This window comes from Strigops habroptila, chromosome 9 (assembly GCF_004027225.2).
Source record: "Strigops habroptila isolate Jane chromosome 9, bStrHab1.2.pri, whole genome shotgun sequence".
In the NCBI taxonomy this organism is placed as follows: domain Eukaryota; kingdom Metazoa; phylum Chordata; class Aves; order Psittaciformes; family Psittacidae; genus Strigops; species Strigops habroptila.
This window is the reverse complement of record NC_044285.2, coordinates 20,353,845-20,369,630: the sequence shown is the minus strand read 5'-3', so window position 1 is coordinate 20,369,630 and position 15,786 is coordinate 20,353,845. Positions and strand designations below refer to the sequence as shown.

At 54.9% G+C, this 15,786-nt stretch overlaps 1 protein-coding gene across 1 annotated transcript; it reads right to left on the bottom strand.

The window, feature by feature from the left end:
* Positions 1-2,887: 2,887 nt before the first annotated feature.
* INSYN1 (inhibitory synaptic factor 1) lies at positions 2,888-15,334 on the bottom strand. Its single transcript, XM_030498467.1, has 4 exons — positions 15,301-15,334; positions 14,661-14,815; positions 13,624-14,357; positions 2,888-3,859 (listed from the first exon to the last, which is right to left on the bottom strand). Exons 3-4 carry the CDS (start codon positions 13,804-13,806, stop codon positions 3,161-3,163), a joined length of 882 nt encoding a protein of 293 aa, XP_030354327.1. The 5' UTR covers positions 13,807-14,357; positions 14,661-14,815; positions 15,301-15,334; the 3' UTR covers positions 2,888-3,160.
* Between the last annotated feature and the right edge of the window lie 452 nt (positions 15,335-15,786).

Below are 15,786 nucleotides of genomic sequence, written 5' to 3'. Positions count from 1 at the left end.
GTCAGCGAGCTCAGAAGTGAAGTCTCCAGGCACCCAGGATCTATTTTCATCCCTCACTGAAGCAAGATGTAGCGAGACAGCTTCTTCTAGGGGGAAACTTCCCAGCTGGATTTCATGAGCCGGAGGGATTGGGTGAGCTCAGAGGAGTTTCTTCAAAGCACCAACCCCAGCAGAGCTAATCGTAATTCAGGTCAACTCGAACAGGAGCCATGGGTAGGGTCAGAGCTGGAGGATTCCAACGTGAAGCTGAAATCCTGCTTTAAACCCCATCAAAACCTGGCTCCGGCCAGAGCAGCTGCTGAGCATCCTTCCTGGCCAAACACCAGCAGGATGCATGGCAGAGGTAGCCATAGTTCTGGATCACCAGCAGCCTGTGTCCTCATTTGTTTTGCTGATGGTTTCTTTATTGCTTCTTGCAGGAAACATGAGCCCTTTGCCCCTTCCTTTGCTGGTTCCAGTGACTCTCTGGTTGCTGTTTTGGGGGTTCCTGAACAAGTTTTGGGGTCCGGGAAAGGGTTGGGGCTGGACGACAGGGACATTGCTGGGATGCTGGGGGGAAAGGCTTGTTAGTTTGTTAATATATAATGTTGATGTATAATACTTGTTCACATAGAATGACAATAACAAACAGAAAGATGAGGTCCTTTCTCAGTCAAGCTCCATTCCACCCCCCCATCACCCTCCTTGTGGCCATGGACCAACCCCGATGAGCTGCATCTTATCCCTGCAAGTACGAAGTCCATTCATTCAACATCATTAATAATGATTAGGTTGGTGGTGCAATTAATAGCATCATTCATAACTTTGTTACTGATGTAACAAAGCAATTTTTTTCTAGTTTGAATGGTTCCTCCATATCCGTGTTGATAAAAATTCCCATCTTCTTCATTTTTACCCTAAAAAACCCCAAACCAGCAGCTTTTCCTGCTATGTAGTAATAACAAAACCCGTCTGGGTGTGCAGAGGAGAAGCAAGGACATCACCTCTGGTTCTCTATATGTCAGTGGTGGCTTTTATTACCCCTTACTCTGAGCAAAGGGAGCAGAGGAATTGCCCTCATTTCTGCTTACCCCTGGTTTATGGAGGTTTCTCATCCCTCGGCCTAGAAGGTTAATACAGCGCTTATGGCTGCCATCACTCGGATTTATCAGAGAGCACGAAATAAAGCTTTCATGGCTGTAAATTCATTCCTAATAGAAACGTGGGGGGAAGAAGCTATTACTCTTGTCCACACAGCCCTGGCTGCAGCAATCGATTTTAAATCCCTGGCCCCAGGGTGAGCAGCTTTGCGTCCCCAGGCCGTGCCTCAGTTTCCCCTTTGGCTCATTCCTGGGCTGCAGGGGATGTGGGTTCCCCCACATCCGAATCAGTTGATGAACATCTCAGCTGCTCTGTTTTTTTGCCTCGTGTTCTTCCTGGCATCCTTTAGGAGGAGTTATTAAAGAACAAAGCTACATCTATTAATCATGCTTTTACATTGGGGCTAGGCTGGAAAAAGCTCTTAAAATAAATAAGTAACCAGCTGTTGACATGCAGAGTAATGGAGGGAGTGGGGCGAAGTTGTCCCCACATCTCCCTGTGCTGGTACTAGGTGAGCCTGGCTGTCCCTCTCTGGGATGCGGGATGGGGCTATCCCATCCCTCGGTGTGAAAAAAGAGCGGCTGATGCTCCCCTTGGGGTCCCAACCCTGGGCATGGGGAGATACGTGGAAGAACCTGATGCATTAGCATCAGCATTGGCATCTTCCCCTCACAGTCCCCTCTGTAGGGCTCTTCCTCCTCCTGGCTTTGTCCCAGCTTAGGATGTCCTGGTGGGGATCCAAATGGATGTTCCCTGGACCAAAGGCATCAAATCCTCCAGGCTCTGCACATGGTGGGAATGTACACTGATCCTCCAAGTGATGCCACGTCCCTTGGGTCCTAAAAAAGTAATTCAACATCATTTGGGTGAAAGGCTTTTATTCCTCTATGATTTGGGTTGAATTGAGAGTGATTTGGTCACTGCCGCTTCCTCTTTGATGGGCGTTTCACATGAGCATCCCTTGCTCATGGTAGTGATGCTGAGTGGTAGAGTGGGTCCTGGCTCTGGGGTGACACTGAGAAAATGCTTGAAACGGAGCATGTCTGACCTGGACTAAAAATGAGGACTCAAGGTGGTGGGTTTTTGCTGCCAGGCTTAGAAAATCACCATTGTGCGAGGGATGCTCAAGGGCTGGTGGTACAAATGCATCTCTGCAAGAGGAAGAGCTGATGGGGAGGACACAAGGGGTTTGGCTCTAGGACAAGGTGCTGCATGGATGCCTTTGGATGCTGAAAGCTTCAACAAAACCTGGAAGCTGAAAAAATGCCGAGGGTGGATTTGGAAGTCCAGATTCCTTCATAGCAAATCTAGCTTTTCTCTTCTCCAGATCAGGGCAAAAACAGAAGTGGGTACCTAAAGCAAAGCTGGAGACATCTCCCCCATCATTTAAGATGGTTGCAAAACTTGGAGGTCACTAATATTTCCCCTGGACCTGGAATAAAGATGGAAACTGTGTGTGTGAGGGTGTCCTCACCCCAATTCCTCATCACTGCTGTGGCTTAGCTCTCCACAAGCCCCTCTCCATCCCTCTTGGGTCACATCCTGGCTGTGGAGGTGATGTCCCTGGTGACATCCCCACTCCATTCAGACATTGACTATGACAAAGCAGATTGCACTGGCTCTTCTTACGCCAAACAGGGATAAAATATCCCAGGAAGCGGCATTTTTCCTCCCTGGTCCAGCCACCCCCCAGCTCCTGCATCCGCACCTCCCCATCCATCCCCCAGCCACAGCCTCAGGTGCATTGGCTTTCCCCTTCATAGAGGCTTCCCTTTTTGGTACATATATACATATAATATATATATGTTGTTGTTATTTCTCCATGGTGGATGGTTTATTGATCTGAAGCTTCTGTCCACAAAAAAAAAAAAAGCAGTTTAAAATTCCCTGAGCCTTAAAAAATGACGGGTAGGTAGTTGGGACATTTGTCTTCTTTGCCACCTTTTCATGTTGATTTTTATTAGTAGTATCGATTTATTTAAATATATATTTATATATATATCTTCCTTGCTTTTCGTGTCCCTCCCCAGGGATCCCCCCATCCCCCCACCCTCCCCAAATCCATGCGGCAGAGCCGGCATCAGTTTTTGTTCTTGATTTTCTGCTTGGCCGGGATATAAGGCAGCACCGTCTGGGTGCTTTTATCGGCTACGGTCTGCGTGCTGCTGTTCCTCATCACCCGCCGTGCCGGGGGACCACCGCCACCACCACCACCACCACCAGTGGAAGGATGCTTGGAGGGTGGCCCCACCAACGCCCTCCGGCCGGGCTCTTCAGGGCCATCATCCCCTGGGGATGCTGTGCTGTCACCGTCCCGGTCATCATCGCAGCACAGCGCATGGTAAAGCACCTTGTCACTGAACCGGACCCTTTCCCGTGTGCCGGATGGCCGGTGATGGGAGATCTTCTGGACGGCCGTTGAGCCAAAGGCTTCCTCGCTGGATGAATCCGGGGTCCCCCCGCCCCGGGGGCCATTGGTGATGGGGAGCCCCCCATTCATCAGCCGATAATCGGGCTGGCGAGCTGGCGGGGGCTGTGGCTGTGGCCTTGGGGCCTCTGGGCCGTCGCCGGGGTCAGAGGGGGTGGAAGTATCCAGGAAGGAGCAGAATTCCCAGCTATCGGAGAGGATGTCGGAGGCGGTGAAATCAAGGGGTCCCAGCTCGAAGGCACACCCCCCCTTCTCGCTGCTGGAGGTGCTGCTGGCCGTCGCCGTTGTCCAGTCATCCGGCTCCAGCTCGAACTCGAAGTCGGATGTCAGCCGGTCGATCTGGCTCACCACCTGTGGACAGATGGACGGACAGTCGGGCAGACAGGAGCCCCTGAACAGGACCCTCCTGTTTGTGCTCTGTAATAGTACCACATCCCAAAATCTCTGCCATTTCCCCTGGCACCACTGGTGTGATGAGTTGAGAGGTCTCAACCCAAGTAGAGCCACCCTGGGAGCCCCTCAGCAGGGACCAAACCCCAGCCAGTGGCACAGCCCCATGGCACCCGGTGCAGCAGGATGGATCTTCCCCAGGGTGGCCCTGGGGTCTGCCTTGTCCCCTTGGACCATGAGTGCCACCCCCAAATCCCCACTCACATGTGTTCTTCAATCCCTCGCACTTGACCATGAGAAGCCACCAGCAACTGCCAACTCCTCCCCCTGGAAAATGCAGCTGTCTGGGTGGGGAAACTGGGTTGGGGGTGGAAAACATCCCAGAGTCATGGGACAAACACATGGGAAAGTGTGGGACTGCAGGGAAAGCACTGTCACCCCCTGCCCTGGCTGGGATGCTGATGGCGTTGGTTCCCAGTCCTCCATCTTTTGCAATGTGGAGTATAGAAAGACCTGTGGTGGTTTGGGGATGGTCTCATGGCACTGCCATGCTGCAGGAGACGGACTCCATGTGGGGCATGAGCAAAACAAATCCTTAAAACACTAAAAATAATAGATGACATGTCCTAGGTGATGTGTGAGCCATGGGCAGGGCTGGAAGGGGTAGGGAAGGAGGAAGGACCTCCTTCCTTCTGTGGACCATGCAGCATAGTATGAAGGTGGTAAAATACTGGAACAAGTTGTCCAGAGAGGTGGTGGGTGTCCCATCCCTGGAGACACTCAAGGCCAGGCTGGATGTGGTTCTGGGAAACCTGATCTAGTTGAAGATGTCCCCGCTCATTGCAGGGAGGCTTGGCTGGATGAGCTTTGTCCCTTCCAACCCAAACCAGTCTATGATTCTATGATCTAATGACCTTGCCAAGGTTTTGGATGTAAGAGGCTCCTCACTCACCTTCAAGCCTTTAATCCCATCCAGCTCAAGTGCTGCCCACCACCAAGCACCGCACTAATCCTGCCCAGGGAACCCAATCCCAGCCGAACCCTCGCTGCTGTGGGGGCTGTTTCTCTGTGGTATTTCTGGGTGTTGCTGTGTGTGTACCCGCGTGCGGAGGGTGTGTGGTTTGGTTGTGTGCGGGAGGCAGAGCACGACGTGCGCATCCAGCTCGGCAGCACTGGAAGGGGGTATTCTTGGCTTGCTGCAGGAGCTGGCAGAGGGCCTGGCCTGTCCCAGCGCTGCCAAGCAGGAGGTGGGCAGCAGCAGACGAGGAGGGGGGATCACGGGAACCCCTCCAGACTCCTCAGACCTGTTTGTACACCCAGTGGATGCGCTATGTGCTCCCCACCTCCTCCAGCATGGGCACCCTGGCCCCGTGTCCCTCCCGCTGCTCCCCAGCCTCCCATCCCACACACAGAATGTTTGGGAGCAAACCCCTTTGCCTGGCTTTTCCCAGGTGGTTTCTCCATGCACAAGTATCTTTCCTGGTTATTTTTCATTACTGCCTTTCCCTCCCCATCTTTTTCCTTCTGCTGCCCTTCCTCATGTCCTTTCCTGGTGGAAATCAGCCACAGATTTCACAAAGCAAGGGAGGGAAGACATTATGTTGCCAGACACGTTTCCTTTCCTTCTCCTCATGCCACTGAAAAGCTCTGCTACATCTCCACCAGTCCCACGGTTTGTCGATAGGTGTTTGACCTCCTCATCCACCAAGAATAATTAATCATGGCACATCTCTCCATCCTTCTGGGGCTGTTCAGCCTGGAGAAGAGAAGCTGCGTGGAGACCTCAGACCAGCTGCCAGTGTCTGAAGGGGGCTATAGCGGTGCTGGAGAGGGACTCTGCATCAGTGGCTGTAGTGATAGGACAAGGAGTGATGGGTTTAAACTGAAACAGGGGAGATTGAGATGAGCTCTCAGGCAGAAGCTCTTCCCTGTGAGGGTGCTGAGGTGCTGGCACAGACTTTTCCCAGAGAAGCTGTGGCTGCCCCATCCCTGGCAGTGTTCAAGGCCAGGTTGGACACAGGGGCTTGGAGCAACCTGCTCTAGTGGAAGGTGCCCCTGCCCGTGGCAGGAGGTTGGAACTGGATGAGCTTTAAGGCCCCTTCAACCCAAACCATTCCATGATTCTGTGATTTTTATGCAGCTGTTATCCCATAACTCCATTTTTTCTGAGCACTTTTCCTGGGGGAAACCGAGTCCTTGGACTCAGACACCCCAATCCCATCCTCATGTTGTGTAGCCAAGGGTGGGCACCCCAAAGCTGCTGTCACTAGTTGCCCTTGGTCTCTGCAGCCCTTTGCTGGAGGTTTGGGTCAACACCATAAGCCATGGCTTGGCAGGGCAGGCTCCTCACAAAGCCCTCGTGGTGGATGAGGACGTGTGGGCAGAGTTAAGTGTAATTTAACATGTCTGGGCATCTGGAACCAGCAGCCTGGGGAGATGTTGCAGGAGCCAAAGTGGCTCCCTTACATTCTGCTGACCTAATTTTCATAGAATTCTCATATCCAAGGTCCAAATTTCCCTGGGTCCACAATCCTGCCCATGCAGCTCCTGCTCTGCCATGCTCCCGAGGAGATGGCACCAAGGATGGGGCACACCAACCCCTCAGCTGCTTCTGGGGGTACTCAGCCATGGGCACGCAGCCCCCTCTCTTTTAAATCAGCTGCATGGGACAAGTTCAGGCTCTGGCTGCGCCAGGATCATTTCTGTGGCCACCAAACTATGTGACAACCTAAATGAACATCTCTGGAGGACACAGTGCTGTCATCTCCATTGGGGCACAACCCCAAGGGGCACAGGCGTCCAATGCAGGTTGGGCGAGGGTGAAGGGGCTGGATGTGCACATTTGCTGCCTGCTGCGAACATGGATTGGGGAGACTTGGGAATGGGGAGACCTGTTCTGAGATGGGACCAGCTGGGGTCACCAGGAACTGAAGGTGGAAGGACTGGAGATTGCTGTGATAAAAGATGCCAAACCCCATCTTTGCAGGGAAAAAAGGGTGGATTGGAAACAAGGGGAGTGCTCCCATCATCAGACCTGAGCACATGGGGATGGGCACTAAGAAACCTTAACGTTCCTGATGAGCCCCACCTGGGACTCCCACCTCACCCTGCCCATGGCCCAGGAGCCCTTATAAAGCTCAGCCCTGGTCCAAAAGCCCTCTCCTGAGCTGTGCTGTTTCCCAGCCCCATGTGCAGGCCCCATGGGTTGTTTCTCTCCTGAAGGACCTCATGAAGCCCATCCTGGGTCCTGCTCGCAGGGTGGAGATTAGACCTACATCATGTCCCTGTCTCCTGGAGGGACTTTGGGTGCCAAATGGAAGGTAGTGCTGGGGATAATGGCCTGAGTGCTTCTCATCCCAGGCAGCAGAAGGCAACAGGCTTTACCTAAGCTCTTCACCCATGATCTCCGACTTAATTTTCCTGCTTCCTTGTCCATGCAAGGGAGGCTGGGCAGGGACCCATCTGTCCTTCAAGCTTTGGCTTTGAAGGGTGCTGAGGGTAAGCCAGGAGCATGCACACCAGCATCAGTGAGAAAGTCTGGAAATGAGAAGAGATGATTTCTTCTGCTCCCAGTGCACCTCCAGATTTATTATCTTTTTCCTTTTTTTTCCTCTTTTCTTTGGGGGAGAAAGGGTGAAACTCAAGGGAAAAAGACAAGTGACCTATTCTTTCTCAGTGACAAGAAAGACTTAGGAAAAAGGGGAGAAAAAGAGCTATCTTTGGGAAACACCCAGCTATTATTATTTTTTAATAAGGCAGCAAATGATGTGCTGAAACCCTCAGCTAAAATGAGATCACCTCTGCTGTCACAGCAGCTTTGTGGTTACAATGATGGGTTCAGGGTGAGCATCTTCGTGGGCTTCCATTTGGGTTCCTGTCATCCGGGGTCCTTCCTCACCCTCATTAAAGGGACCTGCTGCCACTGGGGCCCAGTCGGTGCCAGGAGGAGGCACAGCCCCATCCTGGTCCTTGTGGTGGCACTTGGGGATTAGTGTCACATCAGCAGTGGCTCACTCGGGGCTATTTTTAGGAGCGATGTCTATTTTAGACGGGTGATGGTGGTGCGGGTTGGAGGGGGGGAGTGTTAAATACCTATGTGACACTTGGTACCCACTGAGGATTTAAATGTAAAGTAGGATTTGGGCTTTTCTCCTTCCTGAGGCAGGTTGTCAAAGCTTTCCTGGCTGAGGCCATTGCTGCTGTCAGAGCCAGGGTGAGAGGGATGGGGAGGGAGGAAGGGATGGATGGACCACACCTGGGATCGGGTGGTGGGGTAGTGCTTTTTGCCTGTGAATTGGGGTCACTCTGTCCCCGTACAAGCAGGTGAAGATGGTTGGGGTGTCCTCAGCATGTGCTGGAGGTGCGATGTGTCCCCATCCTCCCTTGCCTTTAGGTTTCACCTTGCTGCAAAGGGCCACCTCTTTGGTGAGAGCAGAGCATCCCTGCTCAAACCAGGAGTACCTTGCAGCAGGAAAAGAGGGAGCAAAAAGAAGTCCCCTTGACCCCTCGTCACCAAGGGGCCTCATCCTGTTGTGTCCAAGTGCCCTGAAAGCAGGTGCTGGGTGGCCAAGGGTGCTCAGCTCTTGCCCAAAATGTTTTGAGCAGCCAGAGGATGGAGTGAGGCAGAGGGATGTGCCCATGTCCCTGCGGTAACCCATAGGGATGAGCATGGAGCAAGGATGCACTACAACCAGTTCATCCCCACCCCAAAAAGCAGCTCCCACCATTCAGCCCAACTGGGAGTTCTGGGTGCTCCCCTCGCCTCTCAGATCATGTCGGCACCCATGGACATTGCTGGCAGCCAGAAGCTTTCCAGATAAAAGCCTGGGTGCCCCAAACTGCGTGTTCACCTCCCCAGATAAGGCAGACGTTGAACATCTGGAGCATTGTTGGTTTTGAATGGGATTTTTGGTTAGTGGTTCCAAATCAAGCCCAGAGGCCGTGAGCTGGGCTTGGTGGCTCCAGCTTCCACATTTTGGCCATGCTGTTTCTTCCCAAGGAGCTAAACCCCCTGGAAGCTCGAGAAGATGATGGAAAGGTGAGGGACGAGGCAGGAGGATGAGAGGGGACTTCAAAGGCTTCATGGTTGGTAATTGGTAATGCATATTCCCGAGGCTGGGGAGGGAGCTGGGAGCTGCTGGGATCAAAGTGGCGCGATCTGACGGCCCCTTCATCCCAGCACAGCCTTTGAAGAGGATGGGCAAAGCGAATCGGCGCTCGGGGCAGGTACCGCTGGATGAAGGGGGGGTCCAGGGTGGGGACATGGGTGGTGCTGCCTGGGATGTCTTTGCTTTAGTGAGGAGGGGACCTGTGTGTGTGTCCCCCCTGCTGCCCTCCTGCAAATGCAACTGTTCCCCCAACCCAGAGCCAAGCATCTTGTCCACAGCCAGGCTGGGAGGGGAGCAGGGATTTATGAGCATCCTCCCATGCTCCCTCAGCCTCTGGATCCATCCCCAGCACCCGCTGCACACCTGCAGCAGCATATTTTGGGGCCCAAAGCGTTTTCCCACGCTCCACAGCTGCTTTCCCTGGCTATATCCGACCCGCCTGGCCCTGCGCTGTGCTTTGCTGCCAGCTGATACACTGAGGGGATGTGCAATGAGACCATGCAGCAAATCCCCAGCCCTCCTCCCAGAGCATCAGATCACCCCAAAGGCATCACCTTGGACTTCAATTCCTCTCTCCATGGGGGAAAGGAGCCACCCCAAAGCCACATGACCCCATAGCCAAACACTCCTGGAGCAGGGCCTTTCCCACATCTCCCAAACCACTTCCCAGTGCAGGCAAAGGTGAGTAAATATTTAATAAGGAATAAAAGATTAATTGGAGCTCACAAACCAAAGCTGGGTTACAGGGGCCTCTCCTCCCTGAGCTGCTGCTCACAAAGGAGCACGCTGCAGATCTCGGGATCATTTGCTGGATCATCAGCTGCTAAACAGTTCAAAATCACTGCGCAGATCTCTGGAATGTGTTATTATTAGAATAATAAGCTGCCTTCTCACTGTGAACTTTCCCAAGCATTCCCAGCTCAGGGAAGTTCACATCGAATCAAACCTATTGATTACACCATTATTAAGGTATTTATTATCATAAGGGCTTGCAGGGAGGATTTTCCTCCTGCCACATGCTTGGAGGGGACCCCTTGCTGCGTTGGGACCCCACTGCCCCTATAACAGGGGATGCAGGATTGATAGGCCCCGTTCCCATAGGATTTTAGGGGGGTTGCACATAGGGAGACATGCCCAGATATTGGGTTTACTTCCCACCTCTGAATATATCCCATGGATGGTTCCTCATCTCCAGCACTAACCCCTAAGGTTGGGAAGGAGCTGAGCCTTGCAGCGGAGGTGGCTGGGATCTCCTGGGGTATCATCTTCCTTGTGGCATCACCCTTATTCTGGCGGGAAAAGGCTGGGGCTGGCAGGAGGCGTGTGGGAAGGCAGGCAGCGTGGTGAGTGCTCAGCGGAAGCGCCTTCCCCGCCTGCCTCCTGCCTCACTTCTACTTCCAGTGTGCAATTTCAATCAAAGGTTTTAATAATCATTTTCCCCACACATAATACAGCCCTGCCGTGGAGTGCTGGGAATAATTATATACACAAAAGGGAAAGAGGGAGGGAGGGAGAGTGGGAAGCTGGTAAAACAGCATCCTGGAGCTAATGGACATCTGGAATGACAGCCTTCAGGTGGGAACTGCTCCCGAGAGCCAGGGATGGAGCCTGAACTAGGGTATGGTCCCACGTTGTATTCCCAGGGATGGGCCAGCAGAGCGGGATCCCCCACTGAAACACCCCTCCAGAGCATCCCTCAATCGTGTCTGGGGCTGGTGAGTGCTTTTGGAGCAGGAATCATCCCTGGGTGAAAGCTCCTGTGCCCACACAGGGGGTTTGATGGCTTTGGGGGTTATGTTTGCCAAGGTGGTTTTAACCTGGCTGCTTCTTCCAGACCTGTAAAGTCCTGGTACCCAGATCACCTTGCAAGGAGGAGCTGGAAGGAGCAGGTCCAGCCTCACCCAGTGAAGGTTTATCAGTCCCCTGGGTGTGCCTGGTGCAGCAGGATCGGGCCCACCACTGCCTGCACCGAGCACTGTGCCCCAACCCACTAGTGCAGAGGAGATGGATACAGAGATGGATATTTTCGAAGCCCTCATGGTGGCTCCACTGGAGAATATACCGATATCACAAGTGCCACAGGTCACTGAAGGGCTTTGGTGGCCCTGAGCAGCCCCATGTGGCACCCCCATCCATCAGCCCACTTAAGCTCGGGGACATCAGTCCCCAGGGTCCTTGTTCCCAAGTCCTGTCCCTCACCTCCAGCTAAGGAAAAGCATTACTATGTGCAAGGTAGACAGCCACAGAGGCTTATGTTCTACTTCTCTCTCACCAACATCCTGGAGCTTACTATTACGCAGCCTGGTCTCTACTACAGACTTTTCTGGGTGGCTTTGGGAGTTCCACATGATGTGCTCCCATCGAGCTTGCTCTGAGTGATCTGAGGACAAAAAGTTGCATTTCTAAAGCCTCCAACACCCAGCATCTGCTTGGCTTGGGGAGAACCAGACCTCTGTTTCCTTATAGTCACTGGAGCCTCATTTAGCCTGGTTGGACCAGTGTGTTTTAGCTCCAGAGCCTGCTCTTGTGCTGAGTTTTATGCTGTTCTGTATAAATTCAAGTAATTGCTGCCATGTGGGTATTTGTAGGAGTTGTTGAGAAGCGTTTAAGTTCAGGACCCACCTCATGGTGGGGACCTTATGGCTGGCTCTACACTGACTTGCCCATGTTGTCCCACAATGTGCAGGGCTCTTCCAGGGCAGCTATGGGATGCAGCCTGGGTGCCTAGGGATGTGCCAGCTCTATGGAAAAGTTATCCCCAGGCCTCAGAGCTTCCCAGTGCCCTCTGGAGAAGCCATTTCACAGGGCATGGGTCCCCTCCCTCATACAAGTGCAGGGTCTCCCCAGGCTGAGGGGTGGAGGATGGGTGTCTTCTGGCCACCTTCTTTTCTCTGCTCTGAGACACACTGGTGCAACCTACCACAGATGCTGCAGGGATGCTGATGGTCTTTCTGGCTCCAAGAGCTGTACCTTGCAGAGCCACCTGAAGCTTGGTGGGAAGCACCAAGCACTTCGAAGTCTCATCCAGGTCCTTCTTATCCCTCCGCATTCTTGGCAGGAGGGATGCTCATATGGTCTCACCTGGCCTTAAATCCGTGGACTCAATGGAAGGGCCAATTGTCATCATCCTCACTTTAAAGGCCTCTTTAAGCTCCTGGAGGAGCATGACGTGAGCTTGGGCTAAACAGCAAATAGCTCTGCCTCCCAGTTATTACTATTATGACTCTTCTTAATCCATCAGAGGTTTGTTGAAGGGGTATTGGGTTCCCCCATTAGTGTTGTGGGAACTGGGGAGGTGCTATGGGTGGCCAGGTTTGCTTTCTGCTGCAGGAAGGACCAACAAAGCCATGAGAGAAAGGAAAATCTCTATGGGTGCCATGGCCAGGTCGAGCTCTTGCAGGGATCCAGGGGCTGGTGCGGTAGGATTTGACATTCCCACCGCTAGCTTTCGCAGTGGAACGGCCTCCCTAAAATCTCCTGGACCAAGCAGAACCAGCCCAAAGGAGGACACTGCATCCCAGGGGATGCTTCAGGCTAGAAGATGTCACCTCCCTGACCAAGGCCGTGTCTGCACCAAGGATGATTTTGGTTTGCCTGCATCAGCGCTCTCTTGGTGGTACCCAAATGTCCCCCACCTGTGCAGGGCTGCTCTGTGGTGGCCCCATGGCAAAACCTCCACCAATTCTTGCCCTTCCTGGGGGGAGAGAAGGCTTGGCACAGTGCTGAGTATAACCCCATGCTTGGCTCAGGCCATGGAGAGGATTCAAACACCTACCTGCCCTATTCCAAAACCAAGCCCTGAGCTGTGCTCAGGGGTACTGCACGCTTTCCATCCACCACATCCCGTCACCTACAAGTGGTCCTAAATTACCTGCCCCATCCACATCCCCTTCCCCTCCACCTTGGACATGTGTGGCCCAATTGCTTGAGCTACAGAAATGTTAAATTCCCCACCAAACGTTAAATACGAGATTCCTCCACACTGGAATTCCAACCACACTTTATATATGTGTATATATATGATTTTTTACATAGAATCATAGAATGGTTTTTGCAAGAGCAATGAACCCTGACAGCCAGGCTGTGGGACAGGCAGCTGCTTTGGCCCCATGGTCCCCCCTCTGATTGCACCCAGGGCTGATGCCATGTTTTCAGTGCTCTCTGCAATGCCAGAGGGACCCATCATTCCCTGTCCATCCACCTCCCTGTTTGAAAGGTGCCTGGAACCCGCCCAAGGCAGACCAGAGCTGACTGTGACATGGTGCCAACAGCACTGGCTGCCCCAGCCCCATGGTGTGACCATCATGGTGCTTCTCCCACCACCAGCACCTGCAGGGCCGGTGCCTTGGCCGGGCCCTGACCCCAAGCAGACCCTAGTGTCAAGGTCAAGAGCAATTTTACAACCAGGTCTGTTTATTCCTCCCCCTTTTTGAATGTTCTATTGCCCAGTGGCCGGGCTCTGCCCCCCAGGTCCCTCCTGGGGCTGGTGGATGCTGAGCTGGCTCTGATACTCTAGCCTGGCCCTGGAGGCAGGGGGACAGGGACAGACCACTCATGTTTTGGGCTCCCGTGACCCGCGCAGGGATGCAATGGCACCCTTAGGTAGGGCTTTCCTACCTCCCGGAGCTCCTTGGCCACCTCCTTGAGCTCCTGTAAGATGCCTTCTAGTTGCCCGATCACCATTTTCATCCGGCTCCGGATCCTTTCCCTTTCACAATTGCTCTTGCTGCTGCTACAATTGCTGCTGCTGCTGCTGGGGTGGTCACTGGGCTGCCTGTCCTGGCAGGTCTGGGAGTCCATCGTTCCCTACCAGCCTTGGTTCCCGGCCCCAACAGCTCTGTCCATCCTGCTCCCCCCTAGCCGGGTGGCCTGGCGTCCGTGCAGCCCCTCTCGGCTGGGGAGCTTTCAACATCTTAACGTTCCCTTGCCTCCAAGGAAGTCCCAGCCGCACGCTCGCCTCCCTGCGAGGTCGGGGGGCTCTGGTTCGGAGCGGGGAGCAGGGTCGGGATGCAGCATATGGAGTTGGGAATGCTGCAAAGGGGGCTCAGCCGGTGGTCATGGGGAGATGCAGGGTGGCCATGGGGCGAGCGGAGGAGGTGAGTGCTGCTTGGTCAGGTGAGCAGGAGGAAGAGGAGGAGGAGGAAGAGTCTCTTGGATGTCCCAGAAAGCTAAAATCCAGCAGCTCACGCCTTGCCCGCTCTCTGATGCCGGGGAGGGGGACGCAGGGCTGGGTGTCCCCAGGGAGTGATGCTGTTCCCTGTGCCGGGCCCTCTTTCCGGGGTCGCCAGCTCCAGCGCTGGGTGGTGGTGGTGAGGTCCTCACGGGTGTCCTGGGGACCCCAGGCTCCCCTCCTGCAAAGACAGACAGACAGACAGACAGCATGAGGGAGCCATCCCTTCCGGAGCCAGAAAGCTGGGGGGGCTCTGCCCACTCCTGCTTTGCCTTGATCTCAGCCCTGGCATGAGGAGAAGCACCCAGGTACCTCCACAGCGGTCCCCCCTAATTGAGGGAGAGGGGCAGGATGGTGACACTGCCCCTGTCACCCCCTGTTTTTGTCCCCCTTCCCCATTTTGAGACCTGGAGACTGGGCACAGCAGGGTCTTGCTGTGCCAGATGGATGGATAGACAGACAGACGAGCAGCTCAGGAACTTACCGTCACTATCCAGACCCCGCTTGGCTCCAGCCGAAGCTCTTCCTTGTCCTTTTTTTTAATGCCTTCTCCTTTTCTTACTTCCTCCCCCTCCTCCTCCTCCCTCAGGGCTTTTCCGTGGCACAAGAGGAGTCCGGAGGCCACTTTCCTTCAGGTCGCTGTTGGAAGGGGTGAGACGTTACCAGAGGTGACAGCCCGCAGCGGGGGAACACGTCCCAGGGGACCCCTCCGCTTTGAGGGGGGGGGGGTCTGGCAGCTTCCTCCCACCGCCATCCTCCTCCCGGCTTCAAGCCCCAACCCCGCCTCGGCCGAGGAGGGGGGAAAACCCACCTTGCCCCCAAATGCCCCCCCCGCCATTCCCGCGGGGGGGGTGAGGGGGAAGCACAGGTGGAGGCGGAGTGGGGTGGGCGCATACCCCCAGCTCTGGGGTGCGCACAGGGAGGAGGGGGGGATGTCCCGGCATGCTCGCATCTCCATCCCTGCTCCCTGCATCCTCCATCCCGGCTACTCGTATCCTTCCTCCCCGGTACCCGCATCCCCGGGGATGGAGGATGCTGGTACCCGCAGCCTCCATCTCCGCTCCCCGCATGCCCCCGTGCCCCCGCTGCCCGCACCCCCCGCTCGCGGTGCCCCCGGGACCGACCGGCGGCAGCAGCAGCGATGACTCCGGCGGGCGGAGCGGGGCGGGCGGCGCCCGGAGCCCCGGGCAGGGCCATGGTGGGGGCGGGCGGAGCGGCGGTGGGCGCCCGGCCCCCGGCCCCGGCCGCAGCCTCCCCGCGGCTCCCGGTTCGGCTCGTCCCGGCGGCTGCTGTGTCAGAGAAAGGGGCCGAGCCTCTGCCGGGCGGGGGGGGCTTAAAGGGGCCGGGAGCCCCTTTGCGCGGTGCGGAGCAGGGAGCGGGGGCAGCGCCGGGGAAACTGAGGAAGCGATGAGGGGTCCCTTTCTTTGGGGGGAGGTTTGTGCCTCAGTTTCCCCACTCATTTCGCTCCCTCTGTATAATAGGCTCGTTAAGGCTGGTCCCTTCTGAATGCGAAATCTCCCCCCCCACACTCTGTGGGTCATACTTAGGGCCAATTTCTGCAGGATCCGTAAAAAAACACCAGTGCTACCTGGAATGCAGCAGCAGCATCC